The sequence below is a fragment of the Hippichthys cyanospilos genome, chromosome 7 (genome assembly GCF_059441005.1).
Source record: "Hippichthys cyanospilos isolate Australia breed blue-spotted pipefish chromosome 7, RoL_Hcya_1.0, whole genome shotgun sequence".
Classification (NCBI taxonomy): Eukaryota; Metazoa; Chordata; class Actinopteri; order Syngnathiformes; family Syngnathidae; genus Hippichthys; species Hippichthys cyanospilos.
This window is the reverse complement of record NC_142375.1, coordinates 13,594,784-13,612,655: the sequence shown is the minus strand read 5'-3', so window position 1 is coordinate 13,612,655 and position 17,872 is coordinate 13,594,784. Positions and strand designations below refer to the sequence as shown.

General features: G+C 36.6%; 1 protein-coding gene across 1 annotated transcript in view; it reads right to left on the bottom strand.

Moving 5' to 3' along the window:
• Positions 1-17,872, bottom strand: part of ctnna2 (catenin (cadherin-associated protein), alpha 2) — a 219,622-nt gene that overhangs the window by 199,622 nt on the left and 2,128 nt on the right. The window contains exons 2-3 of the mRNA XM_088420189.1: positions 8,200-8,306; positions 567-762 (exon numbers count right to left, since the gene is read on the bottom strand). Of these exons, the coding sequence (XP_088276315.1) occupies positions 567-762; positions 8,200-8,301 (298 nt within the window). The 5' untranslated portion in view covers positions 8,302-8,306. The remainder of the gene's footprint in view (positions 1-566; positions 763-8,199; positions 8,307-17,872) is intronic.

Genomic DNA, 17,872 nt, shown 5'->3' with positions numbered 1-17,872 from the left:
GGTTGTGAAAGTAACACAACCCAAAAATAGTGTTCAAAAATAAGACACATTTTGTGGTTAGAAGATCACTTGGCAACGAAAGAAAGGTAGGCAAAATTTTATTAAACAGATTTCATATACTTTAAACAAGTTCAATGATTGCGGGGGCTATCCTGTGGAATTCATTTATCGCGGGGTTTATCTGGTCCCCATTATCAGTGAAAAACGAGGAACACTGTACTTGAAGGTATAATATGAAGGATTTAGCAAAATGTAGTGCTGAACTAAGAGAATTTTGAAGCACATGTACAATGGTGTCTCACAAGCCTACTTCACTATACAGTGTTTTGCATAGTTGTTCTCCTTCAGGTATTGAAACATGTTAGACACCTGTAGGCACAATTATATTAAAACAATGTATGTTGATGTGACAGAACATAAGTTTGTGCATATTGAAATTTATGTTGTTTTTTTTTTTTTTATAATTACCGGAAATTATTATTTTTTCCGCACTAAATGTGACTAAACTTTACATATTGTACTTTTAAAAAAGGTGACTGAAAACGAAAACGCTTTAACATACTCACCTTGCTTACGCACATCATCGACAGCAGCAATGAGCTCTTCTTTGAGATCCTGGCTGTCTTTAGCAATCTGCTCACCCTTCTCTAAGAAGTTCTGAGTAGCCTGCTCGACTGAAACTGCTAGGACATGAGCCTTCTTGGACCGTCCCTTTTTCTTACTGGATGGTCCTTTGTTGCTTGTGTTTACCAAAGTAGTCACCTAGGAAGCACAGAGAAGAAAAAAGATTATCCGAGAGCTTGCGGTACGATGCATGGATTAGTGATGTGATTTGTTGAGGTCAGCATGAAGGCGAAAAAAAAAATCACAGGTATCTTTACAAAGGTCTTTTAACTTACGAAACACAGTAAAATTGCACTTGCACTAAAACATCAGACAGAAAATCAAGCCACTCTCATCAAACTGAAGAGCAGTGAGCATACTCTAAGGACATGTTTGTCAACAACGTTCTCAAGCAGAAACATATTTGCAGCTTGTATTTTTCTGAGACAGGACCAGTTAAAAACATACTGTACCCAATCTGCTGTATTCTTTATGACACTTTCTGAACTCCGAGCCAGGAATAAATTTGCCCTATGTTTTTATTTTGTCAGCAAATTGAGTGCATGATATATATGTTAGCACAGTTGGCACAGTTCTGAGGTTGCATGTTTAGATCTGGGCTTTGGTCTTGTGTGTAGGCTTTGCAACTTCCTTGTACCTGCATGGGTTTACTCAGGGTTCTCAAATGGGGGTACAAGAAGGCACTTTTGAGGGTAAGTAAGATCTTAATAAGGTTTCTGCAAATGTCAGTGAATCTAATTTAATGCTTTTTAACATAATGTTTTTTAACAGGGGCAGGAGCCAACTAAATGCAACATTAGGTAATTCATTGCTAAATTGTTTAACAGTGATTCCTTTAAAAAACATTGTATGCCTTTATTTTGTTGTTTTACACAAATGTGCATTGACACAATGTGCTACTGACACAATTTTATGGCAGAAATTATATAAGACAGAAAAAAAATGCTGTTATAAGACCTTTTTCTGAGGTCACGAATAAAATGTGTCAAATGATACCACTACAAATGTAGTTCAAAATTGTAATAAATCAAACATGAATGAGAATGCACACTGTTCCAAATATTGTTTTGTTTTTTTTCCATCCAAAAATGCTTTGCACTGGTTAAGGTGTACTTGGCTGAAAAATATTTCCCATGGAGTGCCTCATTGAAAAAAACACTGAAAACCACAGCTTTAATTAGTCTGTAGACATGAATATGAATACAACCTTTTTTTCTTTCCCTAATACTTCTCTGGAGACCAGTACTGACTGAATTGCCTCTCACCCAATGCACTTCTACAAACCTATTGAGGATAAGAAGTTCAGACAACTGATAGATGGAATCTCTACACCCATATGCTCATGCTCCAACAGAGAAGTTATTAGAAAGCGCAACAGGGGTGGCTATTTCAATCCATGTTTGGAATCAATACCCCATTATTGTTGAGACAAAACAAACCTGTGCACAATATAAACTCCTCTACATGTTGCTGAGAGTAACTAATTATCACTGAAACGATTATCTGGCAAATCCAATCAATTGATTGTTTCTTACTTTCCAATGCATAGAAGTTTCCTAGCTGAAGGTTCTGAGATCCTGTATCAATGTCAGTCTTGTATTATGTTGAGGGTTCCTCGTAACCTCGTATTGTGTTGGTGTTTTGTCGCTCATTAACTGCAAAAAACGAGTGATTGCTGTGTATGTGTAGTATTTATATACACACACATATACACACACTAGTCATACATGTTACATATCATAATTTTACCAGTCTAGCCTACTTGAAAATAGTTTTTTCTCTATGGCGCCCCTGAGCTAACATGAGTTTGACACCCCTGTAATGTAAAAGGTAATATTTACTGTACATACACATACTGTAAAAAGCAACACTTAAAAAAGACAAACATTTTAAAAATACTGTTTTTCAAAACCATTTCTGGTTAAAAGTTATGTATGCTTCACAGTAGAAAAACTATAAGTGAAAAATATGACAGTTCCATCAGTAATGAATTCAATTCACGAACCACGCTCTTATACAGCCTAATCATGACCAAAGAGAACACTCTTTACAAGAGTGTGAGCCTGGCTGCAGAAACATATAGTAAATACAGTTAGGGAGGGGATCCAATCACTGTGTTAATGAAGTCCAATTTAATTGCTTTAACACTATATGCGTTGCGGCAGCAACAACATAAAGTGCTTGTAGTGCACCAGCCCTTTGAGAAAATAGCTCTTTCTTGAACTATCTACAGAGCAACAGAGCAATAAAGCAATATATTGGAAGCTCATATCATTAAACCTAAGTACTGTCAACTGTGAAATTATTGCACATTAAAGAAGCCATAAACATATATACATCTGTAGAGATAGAACTGAAAAACAGATGTTTTTAACATAAGATACTCTCCTCCTTTAATTTAGGCATTGTGGTATTCATACGTCCAAGTTGTAGCAAAATGCAGCTGAGTGTTTCGATTCCATAAATGTACCACCACACTCAGTACAGTGCAGAACACTAGTGAACCTTGAAAATTGACGACTGTCAAAACAGCAAAAATTTTTTAACATGCCTCCCTCTGCTCAAATTCAGCACCTCACCATTTTTTTTTCATTTCCGATGTCCATGCATGACATTAATGTCTGAGATCAATGTTTGAACATTTTAAATTATTTTAATTGAGTAAATGAAAATTTTTATGTCCTTGAGCAAGACACTGCACCCCCAGTTGCTCCTGATGCTGCGTCATCAGTAGGTAAAGGACTAGTTAGTGTAAAGCGCTTTGAGTACCCAAGGTAGAATAGTGCTATATAAGTGAAAGTCCATTTACCATGTGAATTGATTTTTTGGGCACACCCCTGAGGGACAAGAGTACAGTGCCACAAGATTTCTCATCCCTGCACAGGATGAGATTGATTGTAGTCTTTTATTTATTTATTTATTTATTTGGTGAGCCACAAGTGCAATGGAATACAAAGCAGAATGCAATGCACGATAGGAACACACACCGCCAAATGTGGTGGGAAGGCCAGCCAATGCTTCAAAATAAACCTGCCCATACCAAATAATGTATGGACATTAACGCCTTATAAAACTCTCGGTTTTAAGTTCTTTTCTGAAACACCTCGCAACGGCGGTGGCAGCTCTTTCACAACGGGAAAGAGGAACAGAACCTCGCGTGCTATGGCATGGCATTTTAATTAACAAGGGTAGGGATGTGGAATGCAAAAAAAAGCTATACAGTATGTGTCATGTAGCTTTCCAGCGGGACTGTCTCATTCAAGTCACAGCTCCTTGATGTGTTGTTCTTCAACAGTGGCTTAAAAAGCTTGATGTATATTTAATTATGCCCTGAATAACCTCACAGCAGGCACTTCGGCTCGGGGAACTTATCTACCTTCATACAGATTTAACGGTGTTATTTTTATGAAAATATAATGCTGTCTCCGCACGCAGGTACCAGAATATCCCAAGAACAAGCTTGTGGGAAAAACAAAACAAAGGCTTTATGAGATTAACATTGCATCTACGTGGGTGTTGAAGTTCTTAGGTTGGCATCAAATTCACCCTTATATTGCCAGTGGGTGCAGTTATTTTTCAGCAACGAAAATATAAACTGCCTTTGGACTCAGGTAAATGTACTGACGCTGTTACTCTTTTAAAAATACTGCATACACTGGCATTATTGTGCTATAATCAATCAATGGTATATGCTATATGGATTTTATAAATATTTACCTTTCAATTCTGATTGATCTTTTAACTTGCTAGGTGACTTAAAAGTTGTCTAAGACCATAAGCCGAAGGATAAGCAGCCAAAAAGCACGGAATCGCTGTTACCAAACTTCCTTAAATGTAGTGAGCACAGCATAGAAGACAAACCTCACACTGTTTTCAGGCGGAGTAATAACATCAAGGTGCTTCAACACTACAACCTTTATGTATGAATGTTGCCAAGGCATCCAGGTTCACTGTCACTTTCACAGTGACAAGCACAAGACAGATTGCCTGGCTGGCTAACTTTTGGAGCATAATCAGCTCTGACAGCCATCACATTCATACTCGGCTTGCTGCAGCAATGACGCAAGTACAACAAGGAACAATAGCTCTTTTAAGTCGACAGAGCAGATGTGTTCATTTGAAAAATATAGTAAACACAGCAAATGAGAAAGAAAAAGTCCAGAAATCTAAATAAAGTGTGTTTTGTTTTGTTTTTCAAACAACCACTACAACGTTATATGCAGGTGTGTTGACAGGAGCAACGATTAAGCTGTTGAGATGTCATAGATAGTAGCAAAAAGGCCTTTAGTAGTAAAATGGCAGTAACATGAACTATGATGTTCATTAGAGTTATAAATAGCTTATGATTGATTTGAAATGCATAATTGGTCCAATTATAGGAAACAGCCATCCACTTTGACTATAATATAAAATATAAAGTTTATTTTCAATTAAAAAAAAAAGTAGGACATTGTAATGGGTTGTCAGAGCATCAAATGACGACTGCCCTTCCACTTCTCTATTTTCTGCTATGTGCTGTGTCTGTTTTTTGAAAGATCACAGTGAATTATTTTATTAAGGAATTCAAAGCATTCAAAAGGCCATACTTTGGTGATCAAGCTGCCACAGTGGTAAGGCTAACCTTTGCCTGCATGCTACAAGGGTTTGGTGTGCTTTGTGCTCCCATTTTATTGCTCATCAATCGCATTAATTGCCATGTGGCCTTTTCTCTCAAAGCACCGGCCGGTGGATTCTCAATTCAGCTGTAAATCCCTGTGGCCCTTGGTAGATGTTTAATTTTCCGCTTTCAGCCTCTGGATACATGAATGATAGGCTTTGACTTAACACAAGCAAAGCGAATGTGTGTGTGTAGAAAAGTTAATTACTACTGTATATGCATTCAAAGACCGTAAGAAATCCTGATAATCCGGAGCATCTTCCTTGATAAAACATTTCATATATAGGGCCCTTAGGCGCAAGTGTGACAAGTAAAGTGAAAGGCTCATGGGGAGGTAAGCAACAGTACATTTCACTATATTCTCCCATTGGCATGAGAGGGAGCAGGCATACAGTTGCATACTGTCCTCGCTGCAGACATTCTCCCATCCTTTTAAAGGGATAGTGTGTAAGATTTGGACCGTTTTTCATTACGGACAGCAGGAGGTGCTGCATTTACCATTGTCCGTAGCTACAACAAAATTGGCCGCTTCTGTAGAATTGCTGACCCACATGTGATAGAATTTAAGAATAAGTAGACCTATGATTATATATAAAACATACTGTTGGTCAATAGAACACATTAATTTGCAAGTTTTTGAAATTTACAATAATTTATTGTGTTCCTTTTTAATGAAAAACTGTCTAAATCTTACACACTATCCCTTCATGTCTGTCATTTACACAACCTCTGGATGGGGAAACTCCAAAATGTGGGTGTTTCTTTTAAAATTACCAGAATAGGGGACTCGGATTGTGTGATTTTTAGCACTTGCAAATGATAGCCAAAAGTGTATGACTGACTCAACTGGACAAGCCATTTTGTTTCATAGTTAAAAGTCCCCTGACTCCAGTGGGTGCCACTGTGTTTGCTGTGAGGGGTCAAATGCTTAGGTAAAATGTGCCAAAAAAATAAATAAATCATCGTTTATTACGTTGTTCAAACTAGCCAAGCATCTATCACCTGAAATAATGAGACAGATAGTCTACAGTACGCTAGGTGTGGTATCTCCGTTGTCCTTTAGATTACAGCTATGATATTCCAAAAAAAAAAAAAATCCTAATTTTGTTCCTTTCATCCTCATTGTCTGCCTCTCTCGTGCACACTCAACCTCTATCATAATTTTTTTTAATCAAAGATAAGAACGTCCTGTATGTGTTTAGTTAGTTTCATGACTTAATGATAATATATAGTTTCGACTGGTAGCACTGGAAGCTTAAGTCTGTGCCGGTATTAACAGGAGATGTTTTTCTGCGTCAGTCTGCTTTGATGTAATGTATTTTCTACAGTGGATAAGAAGCAAAGGAGCAGACGACCAGCATCTGTGCTTGGCAGCTGTTCAGAACCCTGGAGCATGCCATATGCTGACAAAGCAAGGTAGTGCAAGATGCCTGAAGACAGATGACTAGCATAGCCCAAGTACTGCGAATATTGCTGAAAACCTGGTGCTAAACGTTATAACAATTTATTCTAATGGAAATATAACATTATCTTCATCTCATTTACTCACATTTCAAATTGAATATTGAACAATACTTCTAAAAACTTTGAGATTTGTCCAGGTTTAATCAAGGACAAAGCATTACATTCTTTGTTGCTTCCAAACTATGTACATCTACACTCATTTTTTTGGTATTTTAATGGACTATGACAATGATTGTAGCATGGATTCTAAACCCTTTCAATCATTTAATCTAGTATTTTAAAGTCAATCAATGGTTGCATTTGCTAATAACACCTAAATGATTCTTCTTAATTCACAAGAAACGGTGCTAACACATGACATGACCCCGGAGCTCAAGCACTGATTAGGTCCTCCATGAAAATGATGGTGTGAGTACTTACCATGAATGAATCCATTTTAGAGAATAAAAGCAATCGGTGTTAACACAGACCAGTTTCAAAAACAGAAATACAGTACTATAGAGAGCTCTCTCTCTCTGTGACTTCTCAAACATGATGCAGCAGAGATACTGCGCCCCGTCAAAAAATAGCCCAATAATGGAGATGTCATCCAAGTGGCGGAATTAGGGCAGACAGCTCATGAGATTAGTCCATTTGGTTTTGCCAAGTGGTCATCATGCAATATTTTAGCTTACAAGATGCAACACTTCATTTTTGTTTTACGTCTGGGGAAGAAATGAGAAGATATGTGTTGTCAATCATTTTATTTTTTGTTTGATGTTTGTGATGTGGACCACACCAGAAATAAGATCTTGGGCTTTATTGTGTTTTATCCTTGGTGATGTTTGGTACAGAGGATAGGAGGTTTTATTTTGCAGTCTTATGAGCTTCATCAAATAAATTCAATCAGAAAGAAAAAAATATGACCAAAAGAATATGGACAAATCTAAAGAGAATATGAATAGCAATGGGATGTCATAGAATGCATTTGCCTACCAGAGCACATAATGCAATCATTTTGTTCTTTTTCCCTATTTGCCTTACGTATCCAAACAATTAACCAGTGTGCTTTATTTTTTATTTATTTCTTTGGAATGGTTTTATTTATTTCTTTGAAATGGTTGTTGTTTGTGATGACAACCAAAAAACTACCTCGTACCCTCTGGCAGATGCTTTTGATGAATTGTTGATTTGATGCATTGTTATGATAAATAAGAATAAAATTGGTGGTGTCATGTCAAGGAAACTCTGTTTGTCTGGTATCCAGTGACCACATATTTTATCTACTATGTATTATCATCTGATCCAAAAACAATAAGAGTGTCACATTCATCCCTGGAAACACTGAAAACACACAGCCCACATAATGAAGAAGATAAGTGTAGTAGTATAAGCAAATTGAAATCCATATTTCAGGTTCTCACTATGGCAGTACTGTTCTAGGTGGCAAGGTATAGGGTTAGGGAATGAATTACCTGTGTAACGAGGGGCTCCAGAAGTCGCTCCACTGTCAGTGTGCGGATTTCAAGACTCTTTGGGTCCCATTTCAACAAGATAGGGGAGGTGGCGGTCGTCATGGTCTCTGTTGATGTCAAAAGTACATAGATAAGTTGTAAAAATCAGATGCTGAGGTGTGATAAAATAAAATGTGTTTTTAACACAAGTATCGGGTTCTTTACTGACAAAAAACACAAGTCAGAATAAAATTGACACTTTAAAACCAACATGTTAAGATGAAATGATCGTGTGTGTAACAAAGTAGTGCAGTACAATTATATAATGTAGTAAAAGTTAAAGACAACTGGCCCTATGACTGAGAACCAAGTAAGAACCAAGGTTCTGCTCTTTGGTTTAGTGGAAAAGAGAGGGGAAAATGAGCATGTGGTTATTGTAGTCTGGAACTGGAAAGAATAGAATAGAATAGAATAGAATAGAATAGAATTCATTTATTGCCATTGTAAACACTTATACAACGAAATTGGGATTGGACTGTATTAATATGAACAGTAAAAAGAATAAATAATAAAGGATAAATACTGTAGATATTAAATGGAACAGAAATATCATATTCTTACATCATATTTTTCTTCTACAAAGGCATTCACTGAAAAAACTTGTTTTTATAGTTTTTCATACTACATCCTAAACAAGGCTGAAGCACATCCATCGAGACTGGCGTTGGGCCTTGAGGATACTGGTGTCGTATTAGTAATGTGAGGACTGAACAGCTGGCATGGTGGCAGCACGCTGCTGTTGCTTTGGGGCTGTTTCTACAGAAAGCACTCGTGGTATGTGCCAGCTGGGGCACAACCATTTGTTACCAATGCCAATGAGGCAAAGAGGGAGTAAAGAATGTGTGGAAAAGATTGATAGATCTGGGCCAACAGCACTCTTATGAAGCACGCTAAGTGAAAATGGAAGAACTGTAAATTTGACACTTTATACTAAGAAGGTAGATGCTGATAGGTTTTGTAAAAACTTAACTTTGCTTTCAGTTGATTTGCTTTATTGAACTTTCCTTTTGGGAGTGTGATTATTTTTGTTAGTGCCCTGTATCACAAAATGCTACCCTCTTTTGGTTGTATTTGCTGTGACGAAAAGACCAAATACATAGCAAAATAACGGTTTTTGCTTATTTATTGTTTGCCATCACTGTTGTAAGCATGGAAATACTGTATACTGTATATATCCAAGAACTCAATTATTCAATTAAATTTTCTGGAAGATAGCTATGTTTCTATTACATTTTTTTCTAGCATCAGTTTTTTGTTTTGTTTTTTTAAACTTTTTCTCTTGGACTTGCAGTGTTGCAGCCACAATTTAACCAAAGTCGCATAAAAGTGATGCAAGTATGCGCAACCTAAAAATGTTGCTGATATCTGTGTGGTCATCTTGGGAAACAACAATAATTATATGTTGTGCAAATAGCGCTTTAAAAGTTATTTTGATATTGTATTTGATATAGTTTATATCAAAAAGTATGATCAGAGGTGTATACTTGACCTTAAACATTAAGGTATGAGCAAGACCTTTTAGCCAGATTAACTATGCAAGACACTGACATTAAAACACAATTCAGCCAAACCTTGGCTGGCAACGTACTCAAAGAGTCATGTCTTAAATTCTCTCTTACTGTATTCGTATCCATTGGCCAACATCATTTTTCACGAACTTAACAGGCCTCAATCAAAACTGTGTTTGAGCTCCCGTTCAAGTGTATAACAACAAATCAGACCGTATGCACCAGAACCTATAAAAGCTTATCCCCATTGCATGCTGGTTTGTCTCAGGACCCCACTCCGCCCTCTGTGAGGCCACACGAACTCGGGATTAAGTTTACAGTCCATGCCATGCGCGTATTAACAAATGAGGTTAATACATGATAAGCATGAACTGAGCAAAGAAATAAGGTCAAATAAAGCAAAAAGAGAGTATAATATTGTTGACATTTTGTTTTAGATCCTACAAATTCACTAATATAGAAAGGACTGTTCACGAAACCACAAAGGGTCTACAATAAAAGCAGACATTGACTGATACAGGTAATCTCCCTAGTTCCCGAAATGCCCCTTATAATGCTCTTCTTTGATCTAGCAGTAATCCGATCGGACATGGAAGCTACAACCCGATTGTGGTTGATAATGTATGTTTCATGACATTGAACAGTGGATCCAAACATGTGATTTGGCACTTTAAAGTGTTTCCCCTGAAACTGTATTTTTATGGAAACTGAATGTTTATTTGCATTATTTGAAGGATTTCAAATATTTTTTTTTTCATAAAAGACTGATGGAAAACAAAATTTATGAAAAATGTTGATCCATTCACGTTAAAAAATTAACTAATAATTCAATCATGAAATTAATTGGTTGCATCCCTACAAGGAAGCGGAACAGACAAAAGATGTGCACTGTACAGAAGTGCTTTTTACAGCCCAACTGTGTGTTGCATCCTTGCTCTACAACAGTTTTTTTTAAGACTAAAATGTTTGTTAACAAGTGGAATAGTTGTTTTTAACCATTGTTTATTCTAAAATAGTAATTTTTTTTTACACCATTATTGTAGTAGTTACAAGAAAATTCCATTTAAAAACGTTTTGAAAAAAGTTGCATAAAAGAACATGTACCCAGATTATCATGCCACATTTACATCGTAACTCTTGAAAATAGAAATCACAGAAACATCTTTGGTCATCATATAGATTTCATGCAAGAGGAGAGAAGAAAAGCTTTTGCTGAACAAAAGAAAAATCAATGCACCAAGGCAGAACACAAACACTGGGAGGGTAGAGCAGGCGTTGGGGCAGCTAGGCCTCCAGATGCCGGCAATATTGGAGATGAAGAGAAGGGAGTATTAGAAACAATTAAAGTTGAAGAAGAACAGAACAACAGATAATAAGAGCAACTCGAATGGCAAGTCTTTGTGTAGTTTTGGATAGAAATATCCAAGGAAACTGTGAATTCTAAAAAAGGTGTCTCGCATGTCCCTGTGTATGTGATAGCCCTGGATGTCTGCAGACAAATTATGCACAGTTCACCAAACTGCATTGTTAGTGCCCATTCATTAAAATGCCTGTGCTACTGCTGAAGGATCAAATACAATAATGTTCATATTTGTGTGTGTCTGTGTGTGTGTGTGTGCGCCTAGCACGGAGTGAACGCCAGGGAGGAGAGTTTTAAGACCTTTAAGGAGGGTTTTAAAAAGTCCACAGACAGTGCAGCTCTAACCTGGAAAGGTCAGCTTCGGCAAAGCTTTGGGGCAGACACAGAGAAAGCTCAGTGCCCTCAAGTAGCGAGCCTGGATCGAGAAACTTCTAGGATCAACTGGTTAGAGGAGTGCCCTGGTAGTAATGCGAAGCTGAATAAGCTCTGACAGGGTTAGGGTTAGGTGGCAGGTTAGGGTTAGGTTATGAGGGTGCCAACCCATTTAAGCACTTACAAACAATTACCGTATGTCTCAGAGAAGAAGTCAAGTTTATTTTTTCCTCATTTTCAACCACTATATTAGGAGGGTCGACTAAGAACTTCAGAACTCATAAAAAAGACCATTTTTTCACATATTAGTGTTAAAATAGCATCCGTTTGAATGTGAAAACTAATATTTCATTCACAAGGCTTAAAAAGGGTATATATACCTCTAATTTGATATAGTATGCATCTCTTTTAGTGTTTGAAAATGTATACAACATTGACAATAATCCAGTAATGCAAAAATTGCTCAAAAAGGTAAATAAAAAGAAATTATATATATATATATATATATATATATATATATATATATATATATATATATAATGCCTGATGTCACCACCCAACGGTCCAAGTGTTACCACCATCACATTATAAGATTATCAGGACATCTCACTCGACATAAAACAACAATAGTGTTGCCAATCCCATTGATAAAATCTGGAGATGAGTTGCACTGGCTCAGTCTAACGACTAAGGCTTTATCATCATTTCAGATCATCAAAACTGACAGGGCTAGGAAGCAACTAAGAAAAATGTGATCACAGTTCAATCTTGTCAAAATCAATCCGTTTCTCCCTTGAGAATGTGACATCTGCAGAAGGTTGCTAGAGAGAAATAAAAATGCTGAAACGTTTTGCTGTCACTTGTGCTATCTGCTTATTAATGTATTTCTCCCTAAATGCCGAAACACTATCAGAAAAATGTCCCCTCTGTACAATCATTTTTCCACTAACACTACTACAGCTCTCTTGCAAGATATGTCTCACTTTAATTAACTATGTTGTCAAAGCAGAACTTCTGCAACATTTGCCCAAACATTTTCTGCCAACAGGACACCCATAAATTGGCATGTTGTACAGTGTGCTGTAAATCCCTAAAAAAAAAAAAAAAAAAAAATCAGCAGTGGAAAGCTCTTAGAATATTAAAATCTTTCAAGCCAAAAGTTAAATGAGATGGATGCATTCATTGAAAACTTGTTATTACAAGATAAACTCAATGGTATTTATTTTATTTTTTTTACCTTTGAATAACTATTCAAAGGTTGCCTTGTTTAATTGTAGTTGATCCAGCTCAATAGTTTTTTGTTTTTTTTTTTCAGGGCCAATCCGTTATCATCAGTAGTCAAGGAGACTGCCAACTGATATTTGTACATATTTTATTTTTACTAAAAAAAAATAGAAATATTAGCGTCAAAAGAAAAAAGAAAAAAATACAAACTCCCACTCTTTGTTTTGTTGGAACGTCTTTAATCCCCTTTATTGAGCATTTTTTTCTTTTCTTTTTTTTCTGTTTTTTAACTCAGCTTTATAAAACATTTTTGTTGTAAAATGTGTAACAAAGTGTTCAGGGATCTCAACATTTCATGTAGCTTTGTTTTCGAACGAAGTTCAAAGACAAAAGGTGAGGAATGTTCCCAGTCAGCATAATTTCTTAAATAGTTAACTGAAAGATATAATAAGTACTTCCCTGAAATTACAGTTTTAAACTGATTTATTAATGGCCATCAGATTACAAAAAAGAAAGATGCCCAAATTCCTCACATTCCTGGCATTTGCCAGTTATCAGTAGTAGTAAGTTTAACCTACTCACTGGCAATACATTTTTTTTTTAGTTTTAGAAACTATATATAGTTATCTATAGTTACTGATATATCATACTTATATAATGGAAGATTTTTTTTCTTCAATATTTACATTATAGCCTGAATATAAGATAAAGTAATTTCCAAACGTGTACTTACCTATAAATACCACAGAAGCGTGGTATGGTGAAATTATTAACATAATGGAGGCTATAGAGTGTTATAAACTCATCACTTGCTGATCATGCTGTGTGTAGTTGTGATTTTAAGCACTCAGGACAATAACCTCTCTCCCGAGCTGCAAGTATTTACTGCTGACACAGAATTTTCAACCAATGCTGGATCATCTTCTTTATTGTCCCATGCTGAAACAATAGAGCCTGTTTTTTTTTTTATTCTTATAGGGCTGAGTGGACAGTAAAAATAGCAAATGAATCCAATACATATAACATGAATGAATTACAGAGCAAATAAACCTGATTATCCAAAGCAAATTCAGAATTTCTCTGAGTATGAAAAAAGGGTCATTTGTGCATTATGGCATCGTAGAGCATTTCAAATCACGATGCACATAAAGAAACAATTACGACAATGATGCATGTTTGATATCTGCTTAAAATGTGTTCGAGAAACATTACAAATGAGAAAATTCTGACTGTTTTGTGCTGTCTCTGTAGTTTTGTCTCTATATCTTTAGAATGCTATCATAAACGAATGGTTAATGTGGAGTGGAAAAGTGCTGAAAAGAGGTTTCAGATTGCATGGATGGCTACCATGGCTACCTAGAATCCCTGCCCCAGTGTTAACGTTAACTGGGGTTCCATGGGACTCAGCTAACATTGCCTGCTGTCCCTGGAGACAGGAAGCACAGTGGCTATTGATTACATTGTCACATTCGTGAAAAAAGGCTTTTCTTCATTCCGAGGACCCAACAGCATTTATATTGCAAATGATACATACTAAAAAAGAATCATAAAAACGACATATAAGATGAAATATGGAATATGACTGTTGTCTCAATTAAAATAAACTTAACCATGGATCCAAACAAAGAGATGCTAATAATAGCTCAAATCAAAACTAATTTTAAAAACAAAAGCATATTAAATGCACATTTTATAGGATTATAGTATGCTGTTCTAAGAGAAACACAGATGTGCTTGGATTGGCTTCAGGTATAGTGTTGTCCTTTACTAACATTATCATGCCATGCATTTTAAACAGAAGAATGTCCACTTACAAAGAGTTAATGGCTGAACCTAAGTTTATAACAACAATAAAAACACTAAAACAAAAGTCCAATCAAAACACATGGTGTGTCTTATTAAAATGATGAAATTATGGTACGTTTAGAAGCATTTCTACATCAGATATCCCATAACATGCTGTTGTGATTATGGGGTAGAGGGGGTGAGGCGGAAACAAGCCAAGTGCGAGGCAATATAGGTGTGCATGAGATGATTTGCTGATCATCTTAATTGAGATATACTGTAATCTCAAGCTTTCTTTGTCCAGGTGATGAGTGTTGTGAGATTACAGCGTAGAACGTTGCCCTTCACTGTTCCTCCCCCCACCTACCGACATCCATGCTAGCTTGTTCATGCTCACGTCCGATTGAAGGAGACAAGTAAAGCCGTCTTGTCCTTTTCAAAACAGTGCATTTTTGTGTTCTGTGCAAACACTTTAATACGGACGCATACTATAATGAATTAGACAGTGTTGGGTTTGACAATCTATTTAGAGCTGAGCCATAGTAACGTGAAGTTAGCGAAAAGAAATCACGCAGAGGATAGAGAGTGGGGTCGAAACAAATCAGGCAAAATTATCGGTCTCTCGCTCAGGGATGCAACTTCGACCTCAAGAGGTTAGGAGACTCGTGGCGGAGTTTGTCGTTCATAGATTATATGCTGCTGCTTTCCACAGTGGATTGGCCAGCATTTTGAAACTAGCAATAATGACAAGGTGAGCTAACACTAATTTTCGCCGTACAATTTTTATAGTCTATAAATATGTGTTGTGATCAATGGGTATTAAGATGAAGCTTACAAAAACTCATGTTAAACAGTTAAACACAATAGCTGGTGATGGTAGCCCCATCAAAACCAATTATTTTTGAAAGGTCTGACCCTAACCTAGCCAATTGAACTTGAATCTGAATATTAATATTGAAATTGTGGAATGCATTAACTGTTTCTGCCTAAAGTCAAAACAATGCATAGCTGTGAGGCTAAGTAATTATGGGATTCAAATTCAAAAAAAAAAAAAATGTATCTTGTCTTTAAAGGTTTACGATACAGATAAAATTATTTGTACTGTTGTTGAACTTAAGCCAAACTTCCGCCTGAATCTGTAACAAGTGTAATGAGCTACATTTAGAATGGCAAACCCTCATTTCTTGTCATGTTAGGGAGAGTAATATAAAAGTAATGCAATAGCATTGTAATGCCTTACATTTAAAATACAGTAATACTGTCTTGTAATGTAACTAATTACTTTGAAATGACAGTAATAAGTAATAAATAATGGATTACGGTTTTGAAATAACTTGCCCAACACTGGATTTTAGAGGTGTGTGGTCAGTGAACACCAGGCCAGTGTTGAATGCACTGGGGCTGTTCTTTTTCCTCACGGCGTAGTTCGAGTTCATTTTACCATAAATAACCAACGTTGTGCAGCATCCGTGTTCCACCAAGTTTATGATTGCGTGTATATGCAATTAATAAACGGGCCGAATCGGTTACCTTTGTGTGGGCTCTAACCAGTGCACACAACCTTGACACTCTTAATTTAATCAGCTGGAAGCATCATAACTTTTAATTGGTCCTCTCCGTTTTAGTAATGTTCCTGTGCGTGAACAAGGATGAACTCAGATGTTGGTTCTGTATGCTCTGAAAATAATGCCGTAAGAACCTCAGCTAACAAGAGTTGCTGTTAGCTGCAACGGGCACTTGTTGCTAACAGCCAAATGATGTCTACCCTCTTGCTCATCCCCTTAGTCATAATTGTAAGTAAGAATATGTCTGGTTTATAAAATGTGCATCTGTTTGTCAAAACGTGGCTTATGTGGCTGATGGATCAATCTTCCTCAGAAGGTGTTGCGTTAAAAAAAATAAATAAATAAAATAAGTTACCGTTTATAGGACGCATCCATACTTTTGGCCTTTATTCTTGGGGAAAAAGTGTGTTTCATAGAAAATACCAGAATTTGACCCCAAAATTAAGGGTGCGCCGTATACACCTTATATTTGGGGAATGACGATACTTCTATTTTAAAGAAATGGTAAGACAACATATATGCTTAGCATGAGATGGGGAATATCTTGACAGAAGAAAATCTTTAATGTTGCATTGTATTAACAATAATATCAGTCCCAGATTTGATTAGCAATATTTGTTTTGGCAAGGATTTGGAAAAAAGAGAGCCAATCCAAAAAAGATGACTGAAAGACATATTCGGGAATTAAAGCAGAATATTTCAAGCAACAAGTTAGTCACAGTTAAGGTAGAGCTGGAGTTTTGTCTCTTAAGTGTCGTTACAACGAGAAGAGAAGTTTGCTCCAAAGGCTGTGCAAAAATTTAGGAAATGTCTTGAAAAGGGTTGAGGAAAAGCCTCTGGAGGCAGATGTGTTCAACATCGTTGTTTTGTTACACTGTTTCTCAGCAGAACCACTAACTTTATCTCCATAAATGCAGGCTGTCCAGTCCAGCCACCAAAGAAAAGAGAGTTTTTAAACATCGGCAAACAGACAGGCACTGTGTCAGAAAGAATTTGAGCATGCCCCTTTGCCAAACATAAGCCCTCACTCTAAATACAGCCACTCAGCGGCCCCTGAGATTCCATATCTCCAGTTACAGGAAGAGAATGTGGCCATCTACACTGGGTCAAAAAAAACATGCAATCAGAGGAGCTCGGAGAGAGCTGTGCTATAGGAGAATTTAAATCCTCAAAATATTCACTTATGACCTACAAAAAAACTGACTGCATAAATTGATGTCACAGGGCCAAAGTCTGGTACCACATGCTCCAAAAACAGTATGATTGTTTAACCATAAACATTGCATCATAAAAAACAGCAAGCCATTTTCAAAACATATATTGGTGAAAATTTAGGAAAAATAACACCTGCATGTGTAGCCTGACCAATAGAACGTATTAAAGGGCCCTTATCATATTTTAAACTTTCCACAGCTTTTTGTTCATATAAATTACATTTGGCATACTGGCAATTCAATTGCAATTGGGTGGGGACGGTGCTATGAGCACAGAATGAGCAAGGAATTCTTAGAAAAATAATAGTGGTAAAAAGAAAAAAAAAACCTTTGGGTTGTTAAGGGTGAGAAATTAACATTGTACCATGGTTAAAATATCCGAAAAGTTTAATTCCCAGTATACAGGCCCTTTATATGTGAAGATCACCAAATTTTGACGAATGAAGTTATTACCTGAGTCCAGCATTGTATATTTTTAAATAACACTCTGGCAGGGAAGTCGCCAGAATTTTTCTTGGGGTGGCCAGGATATTGCAATACCTCCTTGAGGGGTGACCAGGAGTGTGTCATTCTATATCTCAATAACGATCAGATCAGGGCTTCAAA